This window comes from Trachurus japonicus, chromosome 18 (assembly GCF_045865225.1).
Source record: "Trachurus japonicus isolate A0001 chromosome 18, Traja_1.0".
Taxonomy (NCBI): Eukaryota; Metazoa; Chordata; class Actinopteri; order Carangiformes; family Carangidae; genus Trachurus; species Trachurus japonicus.
The window spans coordinates 160,084-185,190 of NC_140924.1; the positions used below are offsets into that span (position 1 = coordinate 160,084).

General features: G+C 45.9%; 1 protein-coding gene across 1 annotated transcript in view; it reads right to left on the reverse strand.

The window, feature by feature from the left end:
- LOC146968214 (retinal guanylyl cyclase 2-like) overlaps positions 1-25,107 on the reverse strand; it is a 39,541-nt gene that overhangs the window by 9,604 nt on the left and 4,830 nt on the right. Inside the window, exons 6-15 of the mRNA XM_085760022.1 lie at positions 23,430-23,579; positions 20,557-20,779; positions 19,865-19,949; positions 19,186-19,270; positions 18,974-19,090; positions 18,774-18,854; positions 18,253-18,429; positions 15,181-15,334; positions 13,324-13,467; positions 2,456-2,604 (exon numbers count right to left, since the gene is read on the reverse strand). Coding sequence (XP_085616148.1) covers positions 2,456-2,604; positions 13,324-13,467; positions 15,181-15,334; positions 18,253-18,429; positions 18,774-18,854; positions 18,974-19,090; positions 19,186-19,270; positions 19,865-19,949; positions 20,557-20,779; positions 23,430-23,579 — 1,365 coding nt within the window. The remainder of the gene's footprint in view (positions 1-2,455; positions 2,605-13,323; positions 13,468-15,180; positions 15,335-18,252; positions 18,430-18,773; positions 18,855-18,973; positions 19,091-19,185; positions 19,271-19,864; positions 19,950-20,556; positions 20,780-23,429; positions 23,580-25,107) is intronic.

Consider the following 25,107-nt stretch of genomic DNA (forward strand, 5'->3'; position numbering starts at 1 on the left):
GCTGGTCTGTCCTCTCTTCCTATGAACCAGTCTGCCATCCAGTCCTCCATTAAGCTGGTCTGCTCTCTCTTCCTATGAACCAGTCTGCCATCCAGTCCTCCCATTAAGCTGGTCTGTCCTCTATGAACCAGTCTGCCATCCAGTCCTCCCATTAAGCTGGTCTGTCCTCTATGAACCAGTCTGCCATCCAGTCCTCCCATTAAGCTGGTCTGCCCTCTCTTCCTATGAACCAGTCTGCCATCCAGTCCTCCATTAAGCTGGTCTGTCCTCTATGAACCAGTCTGCCATCCAGTCCTCCCATTAAGCTGGTCTGTCCTCTATGAACCAGTCTGCCATCCAGTCCTCCCATTAAGCTGGTCTGTCCTCTCTTCCTATGAACCAGTCTGCCATCCAGTCCTCCCATTAAGCTGGTCTGTCCTCCCTTCCCATGAACCAGTCTGCCATCCAGTCCTCCCATTAAGCTGGTCTGTCCTCCCTTCCCATGAACCAGTCTGCCATCCAGTCCTCCATTAAGCTGGTCTGCCCTCTCTTCCTATGAACCAGTCTGCCATCCAGTCCTCCCATTAAGCTGGTCTGTCCTCTATGAACCAGTCTGCCATCCAGTCCTCCATTAAGATGGTCTGCCCTCTCTTCCTATGAACCAGTCTGCCATCCAGTCCTCCCATTAAGCTGGTCTGCTCTCTCTTCCTATGAACCAGTCTGCCATCCAGTCCTCCCATTAAGCTGGTCTGCTCTCTCTTCCTATGAACCAGTCTGCCATCCAGTCCTCCCATTAAGCTGGTCTGCTCTCTCTTCCTATGAACCAGTCTGCCATCCAGTCCTCCCATTAAGCTGGTCTGTCCTCTATGAACCAGTCTGCCATCCAGTCCTCCCATTAAGCTGGTCTGTCCTCTCTTCCTATGAACCAGTCTGCCATCCAGTCCTCCCATTAAGCTGGTCTGTCCTCTATGAACCAGTCTGCCATCCAGTCCTCCCATTAAGCTGGTCTGTCCTCTATGAACCAGTCTGCCATCCAGTCCTCCATTAAGCTGGTCTGTCCTCTCTTCCCATGAACCAGTCTGCCATCCAGTCCTCCCATTAAGATGGTCTGTCCTCTATGAACCAGTCTGCCATCCAGTCCTCCATTAAGCTGGTCTGTTCTCTATGAACCAGTCTGCCATCCAGTCCTCCCATTAAGCTGGTCTGTCCTCTCTTCCTATGAACCAGTCTGCCATCCAGTCCTCCATTAAGCTGGTCTGTCCTCTATGAACCAGTCTGCCATCCAGTCCTCCATTAAGCTGGTCTGTCCTCTCTTCCTATGAACCAGTCTGCCATCCAGTCCTCCATTAAGCTGGTCTGTCCTCTATGAACCAGTCTGCCATCCAGTCCTCCATTAAGCTGGTCTGTCCTCTATGAACCAGTCTGCCATCCAGTCCTCCCATTAAGCTGGTCTGCTCTCTCTTCCTATGAACCAGTCTGCCATCCAGTCCTCCATTAAGCTGGTCTGTCCTCTATGAACCAGTCTGCCATCCAGTCCTCCATTAAGCTGGTCTGTCCTCTATGAACCAGTCTGCCATCCAGTCCTCCCATTAAGCTGGTCTGCTCTCTCTTCCTATGAACCAGTCTGCCATCCAGTCCTCCATTAAGCTGGTCTGTCCTCTATGAACCAGTCTGCCATCCAGTCCTCCATTAAGCTGGTCTGTCCTCTCTTCCTATGAACCAGTCTGCCATCCAGTCCTCCATTAAGCTGGTCTGTCCTCTATGAACCAGTCTGCCATCCAGTCCTCCCATTAAGCTGGTCTGTCCTCTATGAACCAGTCTGCCATCCAGTCCTCCCATTAAGCTGGTCTGTCCTCTATGAACCAGTCTGCCATCCAGTCCTCCATTAAGCTGGTCTGTCCTCTATGAACCAGTCTGCCATCCAGTCCTCCCATTAAGCTGGTCTGTCCTCTATGAACCAGTCTACCATCCAGTCCTCCATTAAGCTGGTCTGTCCTCTATGAACCAGTCTGCCATCCAGTCCTCCATTAAGCTGGTCTGTCCTCTATGAACCAGTCTGCCATCCAGTCCTCCCATTAAGCTGGTCTGCTCTCCCTGCCTCTCTTGCCTACCAGCAGCTTCCTCCTTCAGCTGTTGTTAACATTTCCATGTTTCTCACATTCTCTGTTATAAACTGTTTTCTTGTCTGTAACAACATCTCTGTCCTGGGTGATGATCCCTCCTCTGTTGCTCACCCTGAGGTTTCTCCTGGTTTTCCCTGTTAAAAGGGTTTTCCATGGAGTTTTTCCTCAGTGGATGTGAGGGTCTAAGGACAGAGGATGTTGTTATGATGGGATGTAAAGCCCTTTGATACCAACTGGTGGTAAAAACGGGCTATACAAATAAAATTGCCTTGCCTTGCCCCCGCCGGCCCCTGTTGCCCCTCGTTGCCCCCGCCGGCCCCTCGTTGCCCCTCGTTGCCCCCCGCCCGTCTCACCTGTTTGAAGATGTCGTCGAAGCTCGGCCTCTTGCAGGGATCTTCGTTCCAGCTCTCGGTCATCAGAGAGAGACACTCGGTCGGAGCCTCGTCCACCGACACCACCGGCCTGAAGAGAGGGGGGGGGTTCTTCAGACGCTCCACGATCTCTGACAGACAGACAGGTGGGCAGACAGACAGGTGTCAGACAGACAGACAGACAGGTGGTCGGACAGACAGGTGGTCGGACAGACAGGTGTCAGACAGACAGGTGGAGAGACAGGTGTCCGACAGACAGACAGACAGATAGGTGGTCAGACAGACAGGTGTCAGACAGACAGACAGACAGACAGACAGGTGGTCAGACAGATAGGTGGTCAGACAGATAGGTGGTCAGACAGACAGGTGTCAGACAGACAGACAGACAGACAGGTGTCAGACAGGTGTCAGACAGACAGACAGACAGACAGACAGACAGGTGGTCGGACAGACAGGTGTCAGACAGACAGGTGGAGAGACAGGTGTCCGACAGACAGACAGACAGATAGGTGGTCAGACAGACAGGTGTCAGACAGACAGACAGACAGACAGACAGGTGGTCAGACAGACAGGTGGTCAGACAGATAGGTGGTCAGACAGACAGGTGTCAGACAGACAGACAGACAGACAGACAGACAGGTGGTCAGACAGACAGGTGTCAGACAGACAGACAGACAGACAGGTGGTCAGACAGACAGACAGGTGGTCAGAGAGACAGACAGGTGGTCAGACAGACAGGTGGTCAGACAGACAGGTGGAGAGACAGACAGACAGGTGGAGAGACAGACAGGTGGTCAGACAGACAGGTGGTCAGACAGACAGGTGGAGAGACAGACAGACAGACAGACAGACAGGTGTCAGACAGACAGACAGACAGGTGTCAGACAGACAGGTGGTCAGACAGACAGGTGGAGAGACAGACAGACAGACAGACAGGTGTCAGACAGACAGACAGACAGGTGGTCAGACAGACAGGTGTCAGACAGACATGTGTCAGACAGACAGACAGACAGACAGGTGTCAGACAGGCAGGAGGTCAGACAGACAGGTGTCCGACAGACAGACCCCAGATAGCATACGGATGTGGGCCACTTCAGGCAACAATCCGGCACTGTAGGCATTCTTCTGGCCCGCACAAAACAGATGTGAGCCTATAGTGGCCCATGTGGTAAATGCTACATTCGGTCCTCATATCACAAAACAAATATGGCCCATCTTTGGCAAATACGTGGCAGAGTAGGGAATCGTTATTCTGTAAGTGAACCAAGGCTGGGCCACATATGGTTCAGCACACGTGGCCCACCTTTGCTGATACACATTTGGGCCACTTTTGGCCGAATGACGGCATGTTAGCATCAACTAATCTGGATGTGAGCCTAAAGTGGCCCACATGTGAGAAAACGCACGTGACCCACCTTCGCTGACACACAATTGGGCCAGTTTTGGCCGAAAGACGGCAAGTTAGCAACGACTAATCTGGATGTGAGCCTAAAGTGGCCCACATGTGAGAAAACGCACGTGGCCCATCTTCGCTGAAACACATTGGGGCCACTTTTGGTCGAAATACGGCAAGTAGGCATCGACTAATCTGGACGTGAGCCTAAAGTAGCCCACATATGAGAAAACGCACGTGGTCCACCTTTGCTGAAACACAATTGGGCCAGTTTTGGCCGAAAGACGGCAAGTAAGCACCGACTAATCTGGATGTGAGCCTAAAGTGGCCCACATATGGTTCAGTACACGTGGCCCACCTTTGCTGAAACACATTGGGGCCACTTTTGGCCGAAAGACGGCAAATTAGCATCGACTAATCTGGATGTGAGCCTAAAGTGGCCCACATATGGTTCCGCACACGTGGCCCACCTTTGCTGAAACACATTGGGGCCACTTTTGGCCGAAAGACGGCATGTTAGCATCAACTAATCTGGATGTGAGCCTAAAGTGGCCCACATATGAGAAAAAGCACGTGGCCCACCTTTGCTGAAACACAATGGGGCCACTTTTGGCCAAAATACGGCAAGTAAGCACCGACTAATCTGGATGTGAGCCTAAAGTGGCCCACATATGAGAAAAATCACGTGGCCCACCTTTGCTGAAACACAATTGGGCCAGTTTTGGCCAAAAGACATCAAGTAAGCACCGACTAATCTGGATGTGAGCCTGAACTGGCCCACATATAGTTCAGTACACGTGGCCCACCTTTGCTGAAACACATTTGGGCCACTTTTGGCCAAAAGTGGGCATGTTAGCATCGACTAATCTGGATGTGAGCCTAAAGTGGCCCACATATGGTGTAGCACACGTGGCCCACCTTTGCTGAAACACATTTGGGCCACATTTGGCCAAAAGTCGGCATGTTAGCATCGACTAATCTGGATGTGAGCCTAAAGTGGCCTACATATGGTTTAGCACATGTGGCCCACCTTTGCTGAAACACATTGGGGCCATTTTTGGCCGAAAGACGGCAAATTAGCATCGACTAATCTGAATGTGAGCCTAAAGTGGCCCAGATATGGCTCAGCACATGTGGCCCACCTTCGCTGAAACACATTGGGGCCACTTTTGGCCAAAAGACGGCAAGTAAGCATAGACTAATCTGGATGTGAGCCTAAAGTGGCCCGCATGTAACATGGTGGGGTCCATACTTTGTGAAGTACAAATGTGCCAGGACAAGAAAAGACAAGACAAGTTAAGTAAGTTTGCTTCTCTCATTGAACCGCTGTCCACTATTCCTGTCACTCACTGCACTCTGTTTTAATGCATTTTTTTGCTAAATAAATAAACCTGGGCCAGTTTTTTAAAATAAGATAATAGATAAGATCAGATAAGATAAGATAAGTAGATATTCCTTTTTCGGCGGAATGTTCCATGATGGGCATGATTGACAATTGCAGCAGCCAGGAACGACCTGCAATATTGCTCCTTCACTCATTCTGGAAGAAGCTCGCCACTAATGGAGCCTCGTCCAGCTTCTTTGTTGGAGTTTGCTATGGAAGCAGTGAGAGGACTAAAGACTTTTAGGCCTTAACTGCCTTAATTGTGTTCTCCACTATGGAGGTGAGAGGAGAATTTTATCTAAGCTATGTCTATCATGAACAACACATCCCTATGGCAAGCCTGAATGTTGCACCCATGAAAAAAAATAGAAACAAAACCGTTCATAAAAATCTGAGAGAAAAAAAAGTTAACAGAACAAGCGGATGGTGAATTCTGAGAGTTGTTAGAGAGATCCGTCTGACACCAGCAGGAATAACATACAGTAGGCATAGTCGAGTTTAACTTTTTCTTCTCTTGTGCAGTATTATCTGTCAGTATAAATAATGTGCCGACTGTGATGAATTTGTTGTTTGTTGATTAAAGTTAATTTATAATATATATATATATAAATTAATATAACTTTCATGTGTGATGAGAGTAAGAGAGAGTATGTGCTGTTGATCCCTATCGTGCACTTCATGATTTGGCGCTCTTGTTCCCTGCTTTAACTATATATTCTGTCTATTTTTAAAATATTATGGTCATCATGTCACTTAATCTGTCATATTTAAATGATTTTAATACTGTTATCTGCTTTCACTTTACCTGCCCAGGGACTACAGGTTGTTGCTATAGCATCTCTTCTTGTCTTACAAGATTAATGTTTTTTTTTGGTGCATCCCTGTTTCAAATAAATAAATCCAATTCAATTCAATTCAATTCAATTCAATTCAATTCAATTCAATTCACTAAATGCACAACATACTGTACATTCCTTGACAGAGTGTGCCAATAAGAGCATAGCCTAGGCCAAGAGTTCATTTGTGAACAGAAACCACTCCCTGCTCTGTGCCATGGTGTCTCATGGAAAATGACTGGCAGGCCGACATTGGAAAATGTATTAACAAAGACCTACATTTACCTGAACTTATCATCTATCTATATATCTTTTTTTAATTAAGTCATTAAGTCTGTATGCCGTGAAGGATCGTATCTTATTCAAACTCTACTTTCCGTTATGGTTTTTTTTTCCGCTTCAAGTTGGAGTTTTCCAAATTACGAGTCTCTTTGAATGCATCATATTCGAATTGATGCAAGGGAGCAAGGGAGCAGAAAGTGCGCGCGAGCCTACCCAGGAGACAACAGCTGCAGTCACGGACGGTGAGGTGAGTACCTGAACGAAAAATAAACGAATGAATGAATCTCTCTGTGCAACATTTAGTTCGTATTGTTGGAACTTCACATTGTTTTGTCAGGTTGCCAGTGCTGCAAAAAATGATAGCTAGTTAACATTCAGTTTTTATACAAGGTTAATGTGACCAGGCAGACGTGACATGTTGTATACAGAGACAAGAAAATAGTTTACATGGAACATGGAAAAACATTATTCAGTTTATGTACTATTATGCAATTTGAACTCACATGTTCCTCTAAAAGAATGCTGTGTTGTGAGCAGTTCAATGGCCAGTGAAAACATATTTTGGCTGGTAATATTTCATATTGGGCGTTTTCAACCGTAAAGTGTGAGCACTGTGGTCGCGTTCGATGATCAGACTGTAGGCTACAGTGTGAGTAGCCTACATGAATCGTTAGCTTTGACCGTAAATCGTAGACTATTTACTTGTACAGTGTGCAGTGCTATAAACAACAAGATTTGCTCTATAAATCATGTATGTTATTTTTTTTTGCCGAGATTACTGCTTTGAGTGACCAACTTCCTGGCCAAACAACTTAAGTGGCGTGGCGTGAATGGGAAAACGGCATTCCACAGCCTCCAGTTACAAGATGTAACTGGTAAGTGTTAATTGTGGGTTATATTTCTTAGTGATGTGTCTTATTATGAACCCTTCCTTCCTTTTCTTTCATGCTTGTGAGTAGATAGGGGTGCTGAAATTAATCATATAATCAATTAATTAAGATGCAGATGTGGATGATTATGCATCAGTGTGGTAGCAGACAATATTCTATTCTAATAGAATGCCATTGCTTGTTGATTTTCTTGCTGCAGCTACAAAACCAAGTCTCACAGTCACACGCAAATAGTGAAGGCTGTTTGATCATGTTCCATGTGTGTTCAAATTTGTTTAAGTGCATGACTACACGCGTTTTAGCAATGGCTGGCAGGGAGAAGACACTGGAGCACATGGTCAGTTTTAGAAGTTTTTATTACAGTGCCGGTTGCTGACATTTCTGCACGTCTTCTTCAGGGCATATTAAGGGTGCCAGCTCAGTGAGGCATGTCTGATTGGAGGAGCAGGTAAGCTGCATCATATAAAACAGCTCATACGTCACGACACAACACTTAAGCAATATAATTAATTAAAAATTCTGATAGTCTAAGACTCTTTATAAAACACTTATAATACAACAACATATACACCCAATCACATTTTATGAGGCGCCAGTTTAAAGCTGCCATTCTTAAAATGCTCTGTTTGCTCTGAAGAAGACGTACTCTGTGCCGAAAGTCAGCAACCTGCACCGTAATAAACATTTCTAAAACTATGTGCTTCACCATCTTCTCCAGCTGTTTATCTGTCCCCTGTTCTATGATGCACCGCAATCAGTTCGTCAGCTGAAGGCGAGTTTCCTCCTGGATGGTCATGGCTAGACTGTTTTCAAACTACATTCATTGCTGCCCAACTATGGGCAGGATATAGCATGCCTTGCAGTTAGCCATTTCTAACCATTGTGTGCAATCTATCCAAAGCTTTACAGTTCTCTCAATTTTTAGGAACAGTCAGAAAAAATCAACTGACGGCCACTGCAACAGACCGGGAGGTGGAGGCTTATATAAAAAGGTGGCTTCATCTCGCCGGAGACAGGGATGGTGGGAGGAGAGAGAGAGAGGAGAAAAGACGTGCCACACAGCTCGCACGTAAGTCAGCTACAATATAGTGTATGTGTGATACTGTTCTACAGCAGAAATCAAGATGAAGCTGTCAGCATATGTAAAAAAAAAAAAAAAAAAGAGGGCAAAGTACAGAACAAATCCCCCCAATTCTAAATGAACAAATACAATTTAAAAAAGGCAGTGTTGTGATTTTTGCCATTTTTTCCACTATGGTCACTTAGGAATTAGAAGCTTGTTCAGCCACCATGCAGCAAGCATAGCCATTTTCTTGTAAATGTAAAGATTTCTCTTGGCAGTGATGGGACAGTAATGTAAACTGTAACTGGAATTGTCACCCATTGCCTTTCTTAAAAGCCAGTACATGGGTCTGAAAAGTAGGGAACTCACATTTCAGTTAGAAACACATCTTTAATGAAAACTGTATTTGACTTTTAATCATGAATATGAAGCAACAGCTGAAATACATTTTTACATACCGGTATATTAATATTACATGCCATCTCCCTGCTAAATTGAGCTGGAATGAAAGACAAAAACATACTTCTAATGTTAACATGAGTGGATGAAGTTTTGAGTGTTTGATGTGGTCTTATCTAACCTCAAACTTTTCCCTTTACTGCTGCATTCATGGTCTTCAGCTCCACCATGTGGTCAACTGGTGTAAATACACAGCGATTGTGTGAGTGCGGCTAGCTGACTCATTGTCATCTCAGACTTGATATGTGGTAGGTTTAATATGTAGGATGGAGTTGCTTCCAACTCAGAGCCTCAGCCATGTTGCAATGGGTTGGAAAACTGGGTTGGAAAAACAATATAACGATAAAAAAGTTTTCTTCCTGGTCGGGGTAGAGAGAAGTGCGCTGCTTACATATTAAGCACGGAGGCCTGTACTGCGAAGGAGGCTCAACATGGCCAGGCTTTGTGTTCATCTTCCAGCTCAACAAAACCTCAAGTCCTGGCCCGGGTTAACACGGTACTATGAAGCTGGTTATCAACTTGGTTTGTTAAGTCCGGCTCTCAGCTTTATGATCTGTGCGCGTTCACATCAAAGGAGGCGTTTGGCCTCATATTATTCTACTTCCGCACGAAATGGATCCACAACGGGCTGATTTCAGCCCAGAGCAGCAGGTTGTTTTAATGGAGAGAGTATGAGCGATATAAAAAAAGCACGATCGCAGCCTGAAGCATCAGTGTTGCTGCAAATAATGAATATGAGAGGAGGTTGCTTTTTATTTTTCTGACAGCTCTTGCGCTACTTTTAAATATGAAGCGTTATCCATTTAAACTAAATAAACTAGAGCAACATCAACTGTCATTTTAAATTGTGTTTTATATTATATATTTCACTGATCGCAATTATAACGCGAGTGTGTGTTTTATTGGAAGCGAGGCTGAATAGGCTACATTGGGTTTTTTTTAGGTGCTGCACTACAAGCAAATCTCATATTGTCTCTGTACAAAGACAACAAAGACCTTTTTAAATGTGAAAACAGCGGAGACCTATTCAAGGTTTGCGTTTGGGCAACACTGACATATAAGGCGAAACATCAGAATTAATTTATTCATGGCCACATTAAGTGAAATGATTAACTTTACCGATTATCCATCTGATTGTCTGTCCTGCTGCGAGTGCACAACTTCTTTCAGTGTGACACTGACTGTATATAAAAGTAAAATATATAGGCTATAGCCTAATATATAATGAGCTCCTGACGCTCAGCTCAACGGGTGAGGAGAACAACTGTAGGCGGAGACAACTCTCGGCGGAGACGCTCAGAGAGAAAGTCAACAGCAGCGGGCCAGTGTGGTCTCTCCCTCCGTACAAACGCTCCGTTCTGATCCAGCTCCACTGGACTTTCAAAGTAAAGGTGACGCAGTCGTAAATAAGTTAAAATAGTGAAACAGCGGCGCTTTTATAGCCGGTTTTATGATTAAACTCTGAATATAACCTGGTCGGGACCAGGTTATGAGCTAAGCATAAGTTACCATGGAGATCTAGCCGGGTTAAAAGAGAGCCACATTTGTAGTACAGGAGAGCCTGGCTTTAGACTCAACATACCTCACTAACCCACTAAACTGGCTTCGCAGTACACCCCAGGTTGCCCATCCAATTGTATTATTTAGACTGAATTTTTGGATTGGTCAGACTTTTCTCAGAATTATATGAAAATGCAATAATGATGAGTTTTTATCCCTGCTGAATTTCTCTTACATTTTAGTGGTTCATTAGATTATTAATAGCATTTTAGCTTAAACAAAAAAATTTGTAAAAATTCCAGAAAGGTAAGAATTGCTTTAATACCTACTAGCTACTGTAGCAGTTTTTCAAATGTGTTAAAAGGCCTATAAGCCACGCAGGTTGTGTATGTCCACTGGTGCTCTGCTCCCCAGCTCCAGAACCAGGACAGAGAGACCTCACCTCTACTTTTATCCCAACTCTCTCCTCTTGTGAGGGCTTTTAGATCCGAGTATGGCCCCAGTGTTCTGCCAGAGCACCGTTCCATAGCACACAGACCTCTGGTCCAGTAAATGTTGAGTTTTGTGGATACCTATTACGCACCACCAGACTGACAGCTATCTTGGGGGTCCCCATGGAGAGTCATTAAAGAGGAAATATTCAAGATTTTTACCTACTTTTTACTTAATGAAACAGCTTCAGAGTAATGTTGCTGGTTTGTTCCAGTGAGAATGGAGGCTCTCTGCCTTCCACCTAGCGTCACTTGGCTGAAAACCAACCTTGTAAGATCAGACCCTCCGACCCAGTATCCCAGCTCTCGTGCTGGCAGCATCATGACACACCAAAACACCTCTTTTTATGACAGATAGAACCACACAAATACACACATTGCAACATGTATATGATATGCTCCATTAATTGCATTCCGGCTGGCTTCATTGAACCATCAAATGCTGAGGAAAGGTTAGCAAAATAGCAAAAAATTAAATGGCTGTGCACTATTCCCCTTAAACATGAAGGCAAACTCAAATATACATTATGTTTTATTACTGTAACTTGTGAAGTTTGTCAGAGTGTTTGATGAAGCTGCTTTACTCCAGTTCACTTTGCTTGTTATCAGTGCCATCTTTCATTGTTGTCTGAACAGAATGAGGTTGAGCAAGTAGATATTGGGTCAGTGATTAGACACAATATAAATTATATCTTCAAGATTAATTGTAATTAAAAACAGACTATGGATTTAAGAATTGAAAGACATCAACACAATATTGTATAACTTTATATCACTTTACGGGGCCTTTAGTGTTTGGTCTCCTGATAAGGTTTTGTGTTTTGCACTTCACTGCAACCACAGTGCTGCTTTACTGAGTCAACAAAATATGTTCTTTTGTGCATTTCTTAAAGGGCCAGATGAAGACGAGACGATGTTGGGGCCATGATTTTTTTGGAGTGAGCATTGGAGGTCAACAACAGTGTTCCGCATTTGGTCTGAATTTTCAGGTTCATCTTCATGTTTGTTTTGTTTTGCCTGTTTTGTGGCACAGGTAAAAAAATAAAAAATAAAGAATCATAGTTCTCTACTGTTCACAAGTTGTTTCTCGTGTCTGGTTATTTCTTTAATTCTTCAGTAGGTATCTTCATCTTTGACCCTGAGACCAACAAGACTGGACCACTGCATGCCATCATTTAACACAATATCTGGAGGTACCATAATCACATGTAGCCACAAATTCAGATCAGTTCTTGTTTATTTATATGATGTGTTCATATTTTACATAGAACTTTGTCATGGTTTGGTTGTGACTCCAAAGTGTGGAGGCTAGACAAGATCTTGACTGTAAACCAGTTCTGGGTAAGTTTGAGAGCTAACTGTGGCTCCCGTTTGAAAGAGTTCTAATGTATTCAGCTCTTGGTTGATATGTAGCATTATGAAACAAGTGTGGACCACTCATGTCATTCCATGTGGTATATGGGCCAGAATAAAAATGTACAGTGGTGGCCCACATTTGGGTGAGTGCTGGTTTATTTGGTCACTTCTTGGCTGACATTTGGCACTGTGTTGGTTTGGTTGTGGCCCACTTCTGGCAAACAGCTGTGGACCACATTTGTGACTTCATTCCAAGTGGTATATGGGCCAGATTAAAATGTACAGTGGTGGCCCACATTTGGGTGAGTGCTGGTTTATTTGGTCACGGCTGACATTTGGCACTGTGTTGGTTTGGTTGTGGCCCACTTCTGGCAAACAACTGTGGACCACCCTTGTGCCATCATCCTATGCCGTATTTGGGCCAGAATAAAAGTGTACAGTGGCCCACATTCGGTTGAGTGCTGGTTTATTTGGCCTGTTTTTGGTTGACATCTGGCATTGTGATGGCTTGATTGTGGCCCACTTTTGGCAAACAGGAGCGGACCTCCCAAGTGCCATCATTCCACGCGGTATGTGGACCGGATGAACATGTCAGGTGTGGGCCAGATATGGGCCAAAATAATTTTGCTATCTGGGACAGACAGACAGACAGACAGACAGACAGACAGACAGACAGATGGGCAGACAGACAGGTGTCAGACAGACAGACAGACAGACAGGTGAGACAGACAGACAGACAGACAGACAGGTGTCAGACAGACAGACAGACAGACAGACAGACAGGTGTCAGACAGACAGACAGACAGACAGACAGACAGATGGGCAGACAGACAGGTGTCAGACAGACAGGTGTCAGACAGACAGACAGGTGTCAGACAGACAGACAGACAGACAGGTGTCAGACAGACAGACAGACAGACAGACAGACAGACAGACAGGTGTCAGACAGACAGACAGACAGACAGACAGACAGACAGACAGACAGACAGACAGGTGTCAGACAGACAGACAGACAGACAGACAGACAGACAGGTGGGCAGACAGATGGTCAGACAGACAGGTGTCAGACAGACAGACAGATGGTCAGGCAGACAGACAGACATGGTGTCAGACAGGTGGTCAGACAGACAGGTGTCAGACAGGTATCAGACAGACAGACAGGTGGGCAGACAGACAGGTAAAACATCCTGTCTCACCGTGCGAGGGCATGTCCATCATGGCGTACGGCAGCGTCCGTGAGATCACTTCCTGCATGATGATGGAGAAACTAAAGACGTCGCCAGCAAACGATCCGCCGCGCTGCGGAGACCTGAGGAGCTCCGGGGCCACCCACAAGAGCTCTGAGAGACAGACAGGTGGTCAGAGAGAGACAGACAGACAGGTGGAGAGACAGACAGGTGGTCAGACAGACAGACAGGTGGTCAGAGAGACAGACAGGTGGTCAGAGAGACAGACAGGTGGTCAGAGAGACAGACAGGTGGAGAGAGACAGACAGGTGGTCAGAGAGACAGACAGGTGGTCAGAGAGACAGACAGGTGGAGAGAGACAGACAGGTGGAGACAGACAGGTGGTCAGAGAGACAGACAGGTGGAGAGACAGACAGACAGGTGGAGAGACAGACAGGTGGAGAGACAGACAGGTGGTCAGACAGACAGACAGGTGGTCAGAGAGACAGACAGGTGGTCAGACAGACAGGTGGTCAGAGAGACAGACAGGTGGTCAGAGAGACAGACAGGTGGTCAGAGAGACAGACAGGTGGTCAGAGAGACAGACAGGTGGTCAGAGAGACAGACAGGTGGTCAGAGAGACAGACAGGTGGTCAGAGAGACAGACAGACAGGTGGTCAGAGAGACAGACAGGTGGTCAGAGAGACAGACAGGTGGAGAGACAGACAGGTGGTCAGAGAGACAGACAGGTGGTCAGAGAGACAGACAGGTGGTCAGAGAGACAGACAGGTGGTCAGAGAGACAGACAGGTGGAGAGACAGACAGGTGGAGAGACAGACAGGTGGAGAGACAGACAGGTAGAGAGACAGACAGGTGGAGAGACAGACAGGTAGAGAGACAGACAGGTGGAGAGACAGACAGGTGGAGAGACAGACAGGTAGAGAGACAGACAGGTGGTCAGATAGACAGACAGGTAGAGAGAGACAGGTGGAGGCAGACAGGTAGAAAGAGAGAGACAGGTCATGTGACCTCTGGTAGAACCTGGCAGGGCTAGTGTTGGGTACTTGTACTTCATGTTTAGCTACTTGTACTTCATGTTTTACCTTGTACTTCATGTTTAGCTACTTGTACTTGATGTTTAGCTACTTGTACTTCATGTTTAGCTACTTGTACTTCATGTTTAGCTACTTGTACTTCATGTTTAGCTACTTGTACTTCATGTTTAGCTACTTGTACTTGATGCTTAGCTACTTGTACTTCATGTTTAGCTACTTGTACTTCATGCTTAGCTACTTGTACTTCATGTTTAGCTACTTGTACTTCATGTTTAGCTACTTGTACTTGATGTTTAAAGTCAAAGTCAAAGTCAAAGTCAACCGACTCAGGCCGTCGGTGGAAGGTGCCTGCTCTTCGCACCAAGAGATTTAAGGTTTCCTTTGTCCCCACGGCCATTCAGTTGCTAAACAGTAGATAATTAATTGTATGTATATACAGACTGTTTATGGCTGTTGTAACCTGTTGCATTTGCACTTTAGGCCCCTGCTGTTTATTTATAATTTATTTGTTTGTACAGTGTACATTATTGGCACTTTGAATCATATTTTATCTTGCTGTAGGTCCTTTTAATCTGCCCATGATGATACGTTATATGTTACATGTTATTTGGTGTTGTCTATTTGTGTATGTGTTTGAATGTGTGGATCTTCCCGGCTGCAAATCAATTTTCCCTGTTGGGACAAATAAAGACACTTTGACTTTGACTTTGACTTTGTACTTCATGTTTAGCTACTTGTACTTGATGCTTAGCTACTTGTACTTCATGTGTACTTGTACTTCATGTTTAGCTACTTGTACTTCATGCTTAGCTACCTGTACTTGATGTTTTACCTTGAGGATCCTCGGGCAGCTCCAGGCCCTGAGAGTGAAGGATCATGGGAAGTCCGTAGTCAGAGACTTTCAGCACAAAACGTCCATCGACCAAACAGTTTGTTGACTTGAGTCGACCGTGACTCAGACCTCGAAGGTGAAGGTACTTCATCCCCTGGAACACAGCCAATCAGAGCAGCTGGTTATTATGACATCATTCCTCGGCAGCCAATCAGAGCAGCTGGTTATTATTACATCATTCCTCGGCAGCCAATCAGAGCAGCTGGTTATTATTACATCAGTCCTCGGCAGCCAATCAGAGCAGCTGGTTATTATTACAACATTCCTCGGCAGCCAATCAGAGCAGCTGGTTATTATTACAACATTCCTCGGCAGCCAATCAGAGCAGCTGGTTATTATTACATCATTCCTCGGCAGCCAATCAGAGCACAGAGTCGGAAACAAAAGGGCTGGCAGAAAGGTGTTAGTCACAGATCATTGGGTCTAAGGCAGCGGTCCCCAACCTTTTTATCTCCGCGGACCGGTCACCGGTGGAAAATTTTACCGCGGCCCGGAGGGTGGGGGGGGGGGCGGTCGTTCTCTTCGGGGGGGGGGGGGGGGGGGGGGGTCGTTCTCTTCGGGGGGGGGGGGGGGGTAGCGTACGTTCTCCTGGGGCTACACGGGACTACACGTTCACATAGCCTAGTTTTCTCTTACGTTTACGTTCTTTGTTACAACTCACCATTATATAGTATCACAATAATATTAATATCAGTCATCTGGGGGTGATGCTCCGTCTGTCATCTCGGTTCCAGTCTACTCTGTCATCTCGTTTTGCTGCTGAAGCTGCAGAAAACTCCGTTTCACAAACATAATATGTTTGTAATGGAAGCAGGTTTTCAGTGCTTTTCTGCTTAAATCCAGAACGCAGGGAGAGAAGTTTTCTGTGAAGTGATGAAGCGGCAGAGAGCCGGCTGGGTCCCACACACACATTGCGGAGCTTGGAGCATGTGAATCACCTGTTGCAATGAACCCGTAATTTAAACAGGACTGGTGCTTTTTCTTTTAGAACAGCTTTTGGCGCATTTCCACTAGCACGGCTCGGCTCGATACGGCTCGGCACGGTACGGCACGGCACGGTTTGGTTGTGTTTCCATTACAACTGAGTATCACCAAAGAACGTCTCTGGTATCACTAGTGCCGCCGTGACGTCATTTACACGGCGCCGAGCAACGCTCTAAACTCTGTAAATATATAACTTTAGCAACATTTGAAACATTTTCAGGCGAGAAAGTAGTCGTTTAGATCCCCAACGTGTTGAAAATCTGACTAAATACCAGCTGTTTACAATTTTGTTTCAACGAAGTCGGCGTTACTAAAGCTAGCCGTAGTGAGCAACGCACTTCCGGTTATTTTCACAAAATAAAACACCCGTTGCCTTTTATCATAAGGAAAGCCATTACGATAGAATTGGTGCTTTTACTTTGTAAACAGGAAGTGAACCTACCCTCGCTGTAGCTAGCTTTAAACCGCCGTTTTGACTGCTCTCGTCCCGTTAACGGCATTTAACCGTTCAATATGCCTTACCGGAGAGTCTGGCCAGCTCTGAGATCGGCCTGGTTCATTGTAAAACATTTATTTATTGACGTAAATGTGGTGTTTTCTGTGCGTAGGCTGACCCCAAGACAGTGCTGCTCTTCTTTCTAACCACAAACAAACTGCTGCTACAGCCACAATTGTTAGATTTAATCAATGAGACCAACATTTAAGAGTTTAACCAGCCGGTGGTAAACCTCTAAAAGCCACCGGGGAAGTTAATTAGCGGTCTGTTCTCCTCGGGGTGACGGTGGTAGGCTGGCCGGCGGAGCACGTCAGGAGCCGGGCTGCTGCCTCTGTGGTGTCGCGGTCGCTGCTCGGACCTGGAGCTTCACTTCTCCGAAAAACATCGGGGCAAACTTCTAAACAGCCGTCGTTTGGATAAACTAACCGCACATGGGGATCTAAACAGTTACTTTCTCGCATGAAAAAATATTAAAACTTAATAAAGTCACGTAATAACAGAGCCAGTCTAAATATTAGAAATTCTCTGGTAGTAACAGGCTTCAGCAGGAACATTTCTGTTGTCGGTCACGACATCGGCCAATCAGTGGAAGGCAGTCGGCTGACGTCACGTTTTAGTAACGCTTCGGCTCGCTTGGAACCAGGGCTGAGGTGATACCAAAAGTGTACCTGGTTGCAGGTACTACGTGCTAGTGGAAACACGCAATTAGCGCGCCGAGCCGAGCCGTACCGAGCCGAGCCGTGCTAGTGGAAATGCGCCATTTCTTCTTGTTGGAAGGCGTCGGGTCTTCTGTCGTCTCATTATTGAGTTTTTCCCGGCCCGGTGACGTGTGTTTTTCACTCTTTTACGTTTGTGCCTGCCTGTCAATTGCCTGTAAATTGCGCAGCACTGGGAAGATGCACAAACGGAAGTGGCAACATTTTCAAAATAAAACGACCGGAAGTGTGAAATAGACGAAACAAACAATTTTTTTTTTTTTCATTTTCATTTCATCTTTCTGCGGCCCGGTACCAAATGATCCACGGACCGGTACCGGTCCGCGGCCCGGTGGTTGGGGACCACTGGTCTAAGGGTTAGGGATGTTCAGTGGATCTTTAAAGCAGCAGTAAGCGATCCGGTGGTTTTGGCTAACTTCCTGTCAGCAGATGGAGTTAGCAGTCCCCGCCCTCGTCATGGATCTATTGGCCCTCGTCCCTACATCACCACATTCACGCGCATCCCTTGGCTGCACACACAGAGAGGACTGCCCCTTTATGCCGTTCTCTCTCCTCATTGGATAAAGGTTGTAGGATACAAGGAAAGTTTTCTCCTGGGCTCAGAGCAGAGCAGAGGGACTGACAGACCCGTGTTTCAGACCAAACACTCTATAGAAGTGATTGCTGTCGGAAGATACAACTATTTAAGACTTAGATTAACACAAACATTCACCTGACTTCTGCTTTAATGTCCGACTGATACAGGAAGTCCCTGGATTGGGGTTAGGGTGACACACACAAACACACACACACAGAGTGGTGGTATCTCGGCTGCACCTTGATCAGGTCCATGAGCAGAGAGGACTTGAACATCCAGTCCAGCCGGATTTCTCCGTCGGCCAGCAGGTCGGCCAGACTTCCTCTGGGACAGTGTTCCACCACCAGCGCAAAGATCCCCGAGTCCAGAAACAGGCCGAGGTACAGGTTCAGGTTCTCGTGGCGCATCTCACGCAGCTGCACCGACACACAGACCAGATTTAATTTATCATCTCACATCTCACGCAGCTGCACTGACACACAGACTGGATTTAATTTATCATCTCACATCTCACGCAGCTGCACCGACACACAGACCAGATTTAATTTATCATCTCACGCAGCTGCACCGACACACAGACCGACACACAGACCAGATTTAATGTTCTATTATCGACAGTGTGTGTGTAGCTACTGTGTATTATCGACAGTGTGTGTGTAGCTACTGTGTATTATCGACAGTGTGTGTGTAGCTACTGTGTACGATCGACAGTGTGTGTGTAGCTACTGTGTAACTACTGTGTATCTGCTGCATTCTGTACCTGGATAAACAAACTCTGGGTGCTTTGATTGACACTTGTTATCTTTGCACCAGAAATCTTCTTCATCCAGACCCAGTCGCCCTGGTAACATCACAACCAATCAGAGAACAGAGTCAGTGTGAGAGACAGACCCACATCAACAGGCGTGTGTACCGTGTATAGGTACTGTGTATAATTGCAGTATAATAATAATATAATACCTGCAGTATTCCTATGTTGGAGCTCTCGGGTGTTGTCAAGATGTAACTTCGAGCGACCGAGCGCAGCGGAGTTTTAATCTCTAGAAGACTCCTCATGATCGACTCGTCGTTGAGTTTCTATGGCGACAGCAACAAAACAACGTCAACAACATGAGCAGCCGCAGCTTGTTGAGTGAATGAGTGAATGAGTGAATGTTCAGCAGCGTTCTCACCTTTCTGCTGACGTGAGTGTCGATGAAGACGATGTCGTCCAGAGTCATCATCAGTTTGGAGGTGTTCGATGTGCCTCTGTACTTCCTGTGATTATTGATAATAACAATTATTATTATCACGACTAAATAAACTTAGTGTATCCTCCTTCCATCTGGACGCCGTTTTAGGATGCCCAAGACCAGAACGCGGCGTGCCAGGGTCTCCTTTATCCCTGCTGCTATAGACAGGCTTAATCTCCTGGGCTAGGCTGGTTATTCTCTCAGGCCTCTGCACTTAAATGCACTTGGGTATTAAGTGTTGTTTATCTTATCTTATCTTATCTTATTTTATTTTTATTTTTATTTCCAATTCTTGCAGCACTATGCACTTTAATGCACTGTGTAGACTGTTTGCATTCTCACTTGCGCAGAGCATTATGTATTATGTATGTTATTATTATTATTATTATTATTATTATCAACAGTAATTTATTATTATTAGTATGTTTCTATTACTTGTACTGTTTTTAATGTATTACTGCACTATGGTGTGCCTGGTGACATGTTGATGTCTTGGATGCTGTCTTTTTTGTCTTGTGTCTGTAATGCTTGCTGCAAATCCAATTTCCCTCGGGATATGAATAAAACTGAACTGAACTGAAAACTGTGTGTGTGTGTGTGTGTGTGTGTGTGTGTTGACCTGATCCAGAAAATAAATGCTCCAATCACAGCACAGCACAACAGAGCTCTCTCTGTTCTCAAGAACATTGTTGCCGCGTCGACACCTGCAGATACAGGAAATGAAACCATTGAATCCCATACACACACACACACACACACACACACATACACACACACACACACACTGAGCATGACTGACAGCAGGGGGCGCTCAGCATCAACAGCACATCACAAGGCATAGATATATATATATACTGACTAGATGCCGCCTTCTGCTTCTCAGCGTACGTCAACACGGCGGCCATCTTGGTCCGGGGTTTCTGACCATAGACATATAAACGTCAGACCAGCAGTCAGACCAGTCAGACTCTGTACAACACATTTCACTGCATTTATGCATGTGGGTGTGTGTCTGAGTATGGAAGTGTATGTTTAATACATTTTTAAAAAATTATTAAAAAATTTCAAATTTTTTGTTGTTGTTGTTGTATATGTCTGACATTTATAATAAACCAAACGGCTTGAAAATCGGTTGAATATTCAATGTTATGGTGATGTTAATGGTTGATAGACCTCTAGTGCAGTAAGTAGACACTGCTTCCCCCTGACCAAGATGGCCGCCGCGTTGACCCATTCCACTCAATAGAGCTGCCTGGGAACGCGGCATCTAGTCAGTATGATCACAAGGAAGCAACAGGTCATTGAACTCACCGCCGGTGCAGGCTTCGTCCGGACTGAACCAACAGAAACTGGCCGAGGGCGGTTTCCCTCCGGGGAAGGAGAAGGAGCGGCTCAGCGGCCTCAGACCTCCCAACGCTCCGTCTGCTGCGTGTCCGGGTGCCAGAGAGTGAGTCGGCACCAGTCGGTCTCCATCGCTGTCCAGCACCACGTAGCCGGCCTGCAGGCCACGCCCCTCTTTACCTCCATACAACACCTGAGAGAGAAGAGAGAGAAGACATTAAGGCCACGCCCCTCTTTACCTCCATACAACACCTGATAGAGAGAAGAGAGAGAAGACATTAAGGCCACGCCCCTCTTTACCTCCATACAACACCTGAGAGAGAAGAGAGAGAAGACATTAAGGCCACGCCCCTCTTTACCTCCATACAACACCTGATAGAGAGAAGAGAGAGAAGACATTAAGGCCACGCCCCTCTTTACCTCCATACAACACCTGAGAGAGAAGAGAGAGAAGACATTAAGGCCACGCCCCTCTTTACCTCCATACAACACCTGATAGAGAAGAGAGAGAAGACATTAAGGCCACGCCCCTCTTTACCTCCATACAACACCTGATAGAGAGAAGAGAGAGAAGACATTAAGGCCACGCCCCTCTTTACCTCCATACAACACCTGAGAGAGAAGAGAGAGAAGACATTAAGGCCACGCCCCTCTTTACCTCCATACAACACCTGATAGAGAAGAGAGAGAAGACATTAAGGCCACGCCCCTCTTTACCTCCATACAACACCTGATAGAGAAGAGAGAAGACATTAAGGCCACGCCCCTCTTTACCTCCATACAACACCTGATAGAGAAGAGAGAGAAGACATTAAGGCCACGCCCCTCTTTACCTCCATACAACACCTGATAGAGAGAAGAGAGAGAAGACATTAAGGCCACGCCCCTCTTTACCTCCATACAACACCTGAGAGAGAAGAGAGAGAAGACATTAAGGCCACGCCCCTCTTTACCTCCATACAACACCTGATAGAGAAGAGAGAGAAGACATTAAGGCCACGCCCCTCTTTACCTCCATACAACACCTGAGAGAGAAGAGAGAGAAGACATTAAGGCCACGCCCCTCTTTACCTCCATACAACACCTGATAGAGAGAAGAGAGAGAAGACATTAAGGCCACGCCCCTCTTTACCTCCATACAACACCTGATAGAGAAGAGAGAGAAGACATTAAAGCCACGCCCCTCTTTACCTCCATACAACACCTGATAGAGAAGAGAGAGAAGACATTAAGGCCACGCCCCTCTTTACCTCCATACAACACCTGATAGAGAAGAGAGAGAAGACATTAAGGCCACGCCCCTCTTTACCTCCATACAACACCTGATAGAGAGAAGAGACAAGACATTAAGGCCACGCCCCTCTTTACCTCCATACAACACCTGATAGAGAAGAGAGAGAAGACATTAAGGCCACGCCCCTCTTTACCTCCATACAACACCTGATAGAGAAGAGAGAGAAGACATTAAGGCCACGCCTCTCTTTACCTCCATACAACACCTGATAGAGAGAAGAGACAAGACATTAAGGCCACGCCCCTCTTTACCTCCATACAACACCTGATAGAGAGAAGAGACAAGACATTAAGGCCACGCCCCTCTTTACCTCCATACAACACCTGATAGAGAAGAGAGAGAAGACATTAAGGCCACGCCCCTCTTTACCTCCATACAACATCTGAGAGAGAAGAGAGAGAAGACATTAAGGCCACGCCCCTCTTTACCTCCATACAACACCTGAGAGAGAAGAGACAAGACATTAAGGCCACGCCCCTCTTTACCTCCATACAACACCTGATAGAGAGAAGAGACAAGACATTAAGGCCACGCCCCTCTTTACCTCCATACAACATCTGAGAGAGAAGAGAGAGAAGACATTAAGGCCACGCCCCTCTTTACCTCCATACAACATCTGAGAGAGAAGAGAGAGAAGACATTAAGGCCACGCCCCTCTTTACCTCCATACAACATCTGAGAGAGAAGAGAGAGAAGACATTAAGGCCACGCCCCTCTTTACCTCCATACAACACCTGATAGAGAAGAGACAAGACATTAAGGCCACGCCCCTCTTTACCTCCATACAACACCTGAGAGAGAAGAGAGAGAAGACATTAAGGCCACGCCCCTCTTTACCTCCATACAACACCTGATAGAGAAGAGAGAGAAGACATTAAGGCCACGCCCCTCTTTACCTCCATACAACACCTGAGAGAGAAGAGAGAGAAGACATTAAGGCCACGCCCCTCTTTACCTCCATACAACACCTGAGAGAGAAGAGAGAGAAGACATTAAGGCCACGCCCCTCTTTACCTCCATACAACACCTGATAGAGAAGAGAGAGAAGACATTAAGGCCACGCCCCTCTTTACCTCCATACAACACCTGATAGAGAGAGAAGACATTAAGGCCACGCCCCTCTTTACCTCCATACAACACCTGAGAGAGAAGAGAGAGAAGACATTAAGGCCACGCCCCTCTTTACCTCCATACAACACCTGAGAGAGAAGAGAGAGAAGACATTAAGGCCACGCCCCTCTTTACCTCCATACAACACCTGATAGAGAAGAGAGAGAAGACATTAAGGCCACGCCCCTCTTTACCTCCATACAACACCTGAGAGAGAAGAGAGAGAAGACATTAAGGCCACGCCTCTCTTTACCTCCATACAACACCTGATAGAGAAGAGAGAGAAGACATTAAGGCCACGCCCCTCTTTACCTCCATACAACACCTGATAGAGAAGAGAGAGAAGACATTAAGGCCACGCCCCTCTTTACCTCCATACAACACCTGAGAGAACAGGTATACCACAGGCTGAGTCTGTCCTTCTGAACTTGTGTCTGACCTGATTGAAGCCCTGGAAGTCAAAGCCACCGTCTGATTGGACGAGCTGGTCACCTGTGACCCAGCGCCCGCCCCCTGCTTGACGACGCTCTTCCACGGCCTTGGCAACGTAGTACACCATGTTGAAGATGGTGCCGAAGATCGGAGACACCTGCAGACACACAAAGTTAACATGAGGTGGTTCAGGAAGGTTCAGGCCGGCGCTATCCCATAATGCAACAGAAATATTTAAAACATTGAAACCATCCATCACAGTATTTTCTGTTGTGTAGCTGTTGTGTAGTAGTTGTTGGTATTAATTATCTGGTTGTGTAGCAGTTGTGTAGCTGTTGTGTAGCTCTGTGTAGCAGTTGTGTAGCTGTTGTGTAGCTCTGTGTAGCTGTTGTGTAGCTGTTGTGTAGCTGTTGTGTAGCTGTTGTGTAGCAGTTGTGTAGCTGTTGTGTAGCTCTGTGTAGCAGTTGTGTAGCTGTTGTGTAGCAGTTGTGTAGCTGTTGTGTAGCTGTTGTGTAGCTGTTGTGTAGCAGTTGTGTAGCTGTTGTGTAGCAGTTGTGTAGCTGTTGTGTAGCTCTGTGTAGCAGTTGTGTAGCTGTTGTGTAGCTCTGTGTAGCTGTTGTGTAGCTGTTGTGTAGCTGTTGTGTAGCTGTTGTGTAGCAGTTGTGTAGCTGTTGTGTAGCTCTGTGTAGCTGTTGTGTAGCTGTTGTGTAGCTGTTGTGTAGCTGTTGTGTAGCAGTTGTGTAGCTCTGTGTAGCAGTTGTGTAGCTGTTGTGTAGCTCTGTGTAGCTGTTGTGTAGCTGTTGTGTAGCTGTTGTGTAGCTGTTGTGTAGCTGTTGTGTAGCAGTTGTGTAGCTGTTGTGTAGCTCTGTGTAGCAGTTGTGTAGCTGTTGTGTAGCTGTTGTGTAGCTGTTGTGTAGCAGTTGTGTAGCTGTTGTGTAGCAGTTGTGTAGCTGTTGTGTAGCTGTTGTGTAGCTGTTGTGTAGCAGTTGTGTAGCAGTTGTGTAGCCGTTGTGTAGCAGTTGTGTAGCCGTTGTGTAGCTGTTGTGTAGCAGTTGTGTAGCTGTTGTGTAGCTCTGTGTAGCAGTTGTGTAGCAGTTGTGTAGCTGTTGTGTAGCTGTTGTGTAGCTCTGTGTAGCAGTTGTGTAGCTCTGTGTAGCAGTTGTGTAGCTGTTGTGTAGCTCTGTGTAGCTGTTGTGTAGCTGTTGTGTAGCTGTTGTGTAGCTCTGTGTAGCTGTTGTGTAGCTGTTGTGTAGCAGTTGTGTAGCTGTTGTGTAGCTCTGTGTAGCTGTTGTGTAGCTGTTGTGTAGCTGTTGTGTAGCTCTGTGTATCAATCAATCAATTTATTATTTAAAGTGCAAAATCACCATGGTACATGGTCTCAATACACTTCCCAGTAAAAACAAGTACAGTTAAAACATTCAGAAAACCACCAAAGGAAACAGTTAAAGTGCATTTACAACTGACAGTCAACGACAGTTAAAACACAGAGAAAAGAATAAAACAGTTAAAGCAATAAAAAAACAATAAAAAATAAAAATATGTGCACAGTAATGACAGTTAAAACACAATAGTAAAACACACATACTAAAAGTTAATTTACTCAAAGTATTGGGTAAAAAGGTGTGTTTTAAGACGGGATTTAAAAATTGTGATAGATGAGGTACTTCTGATGTTTTGTGGGAGGG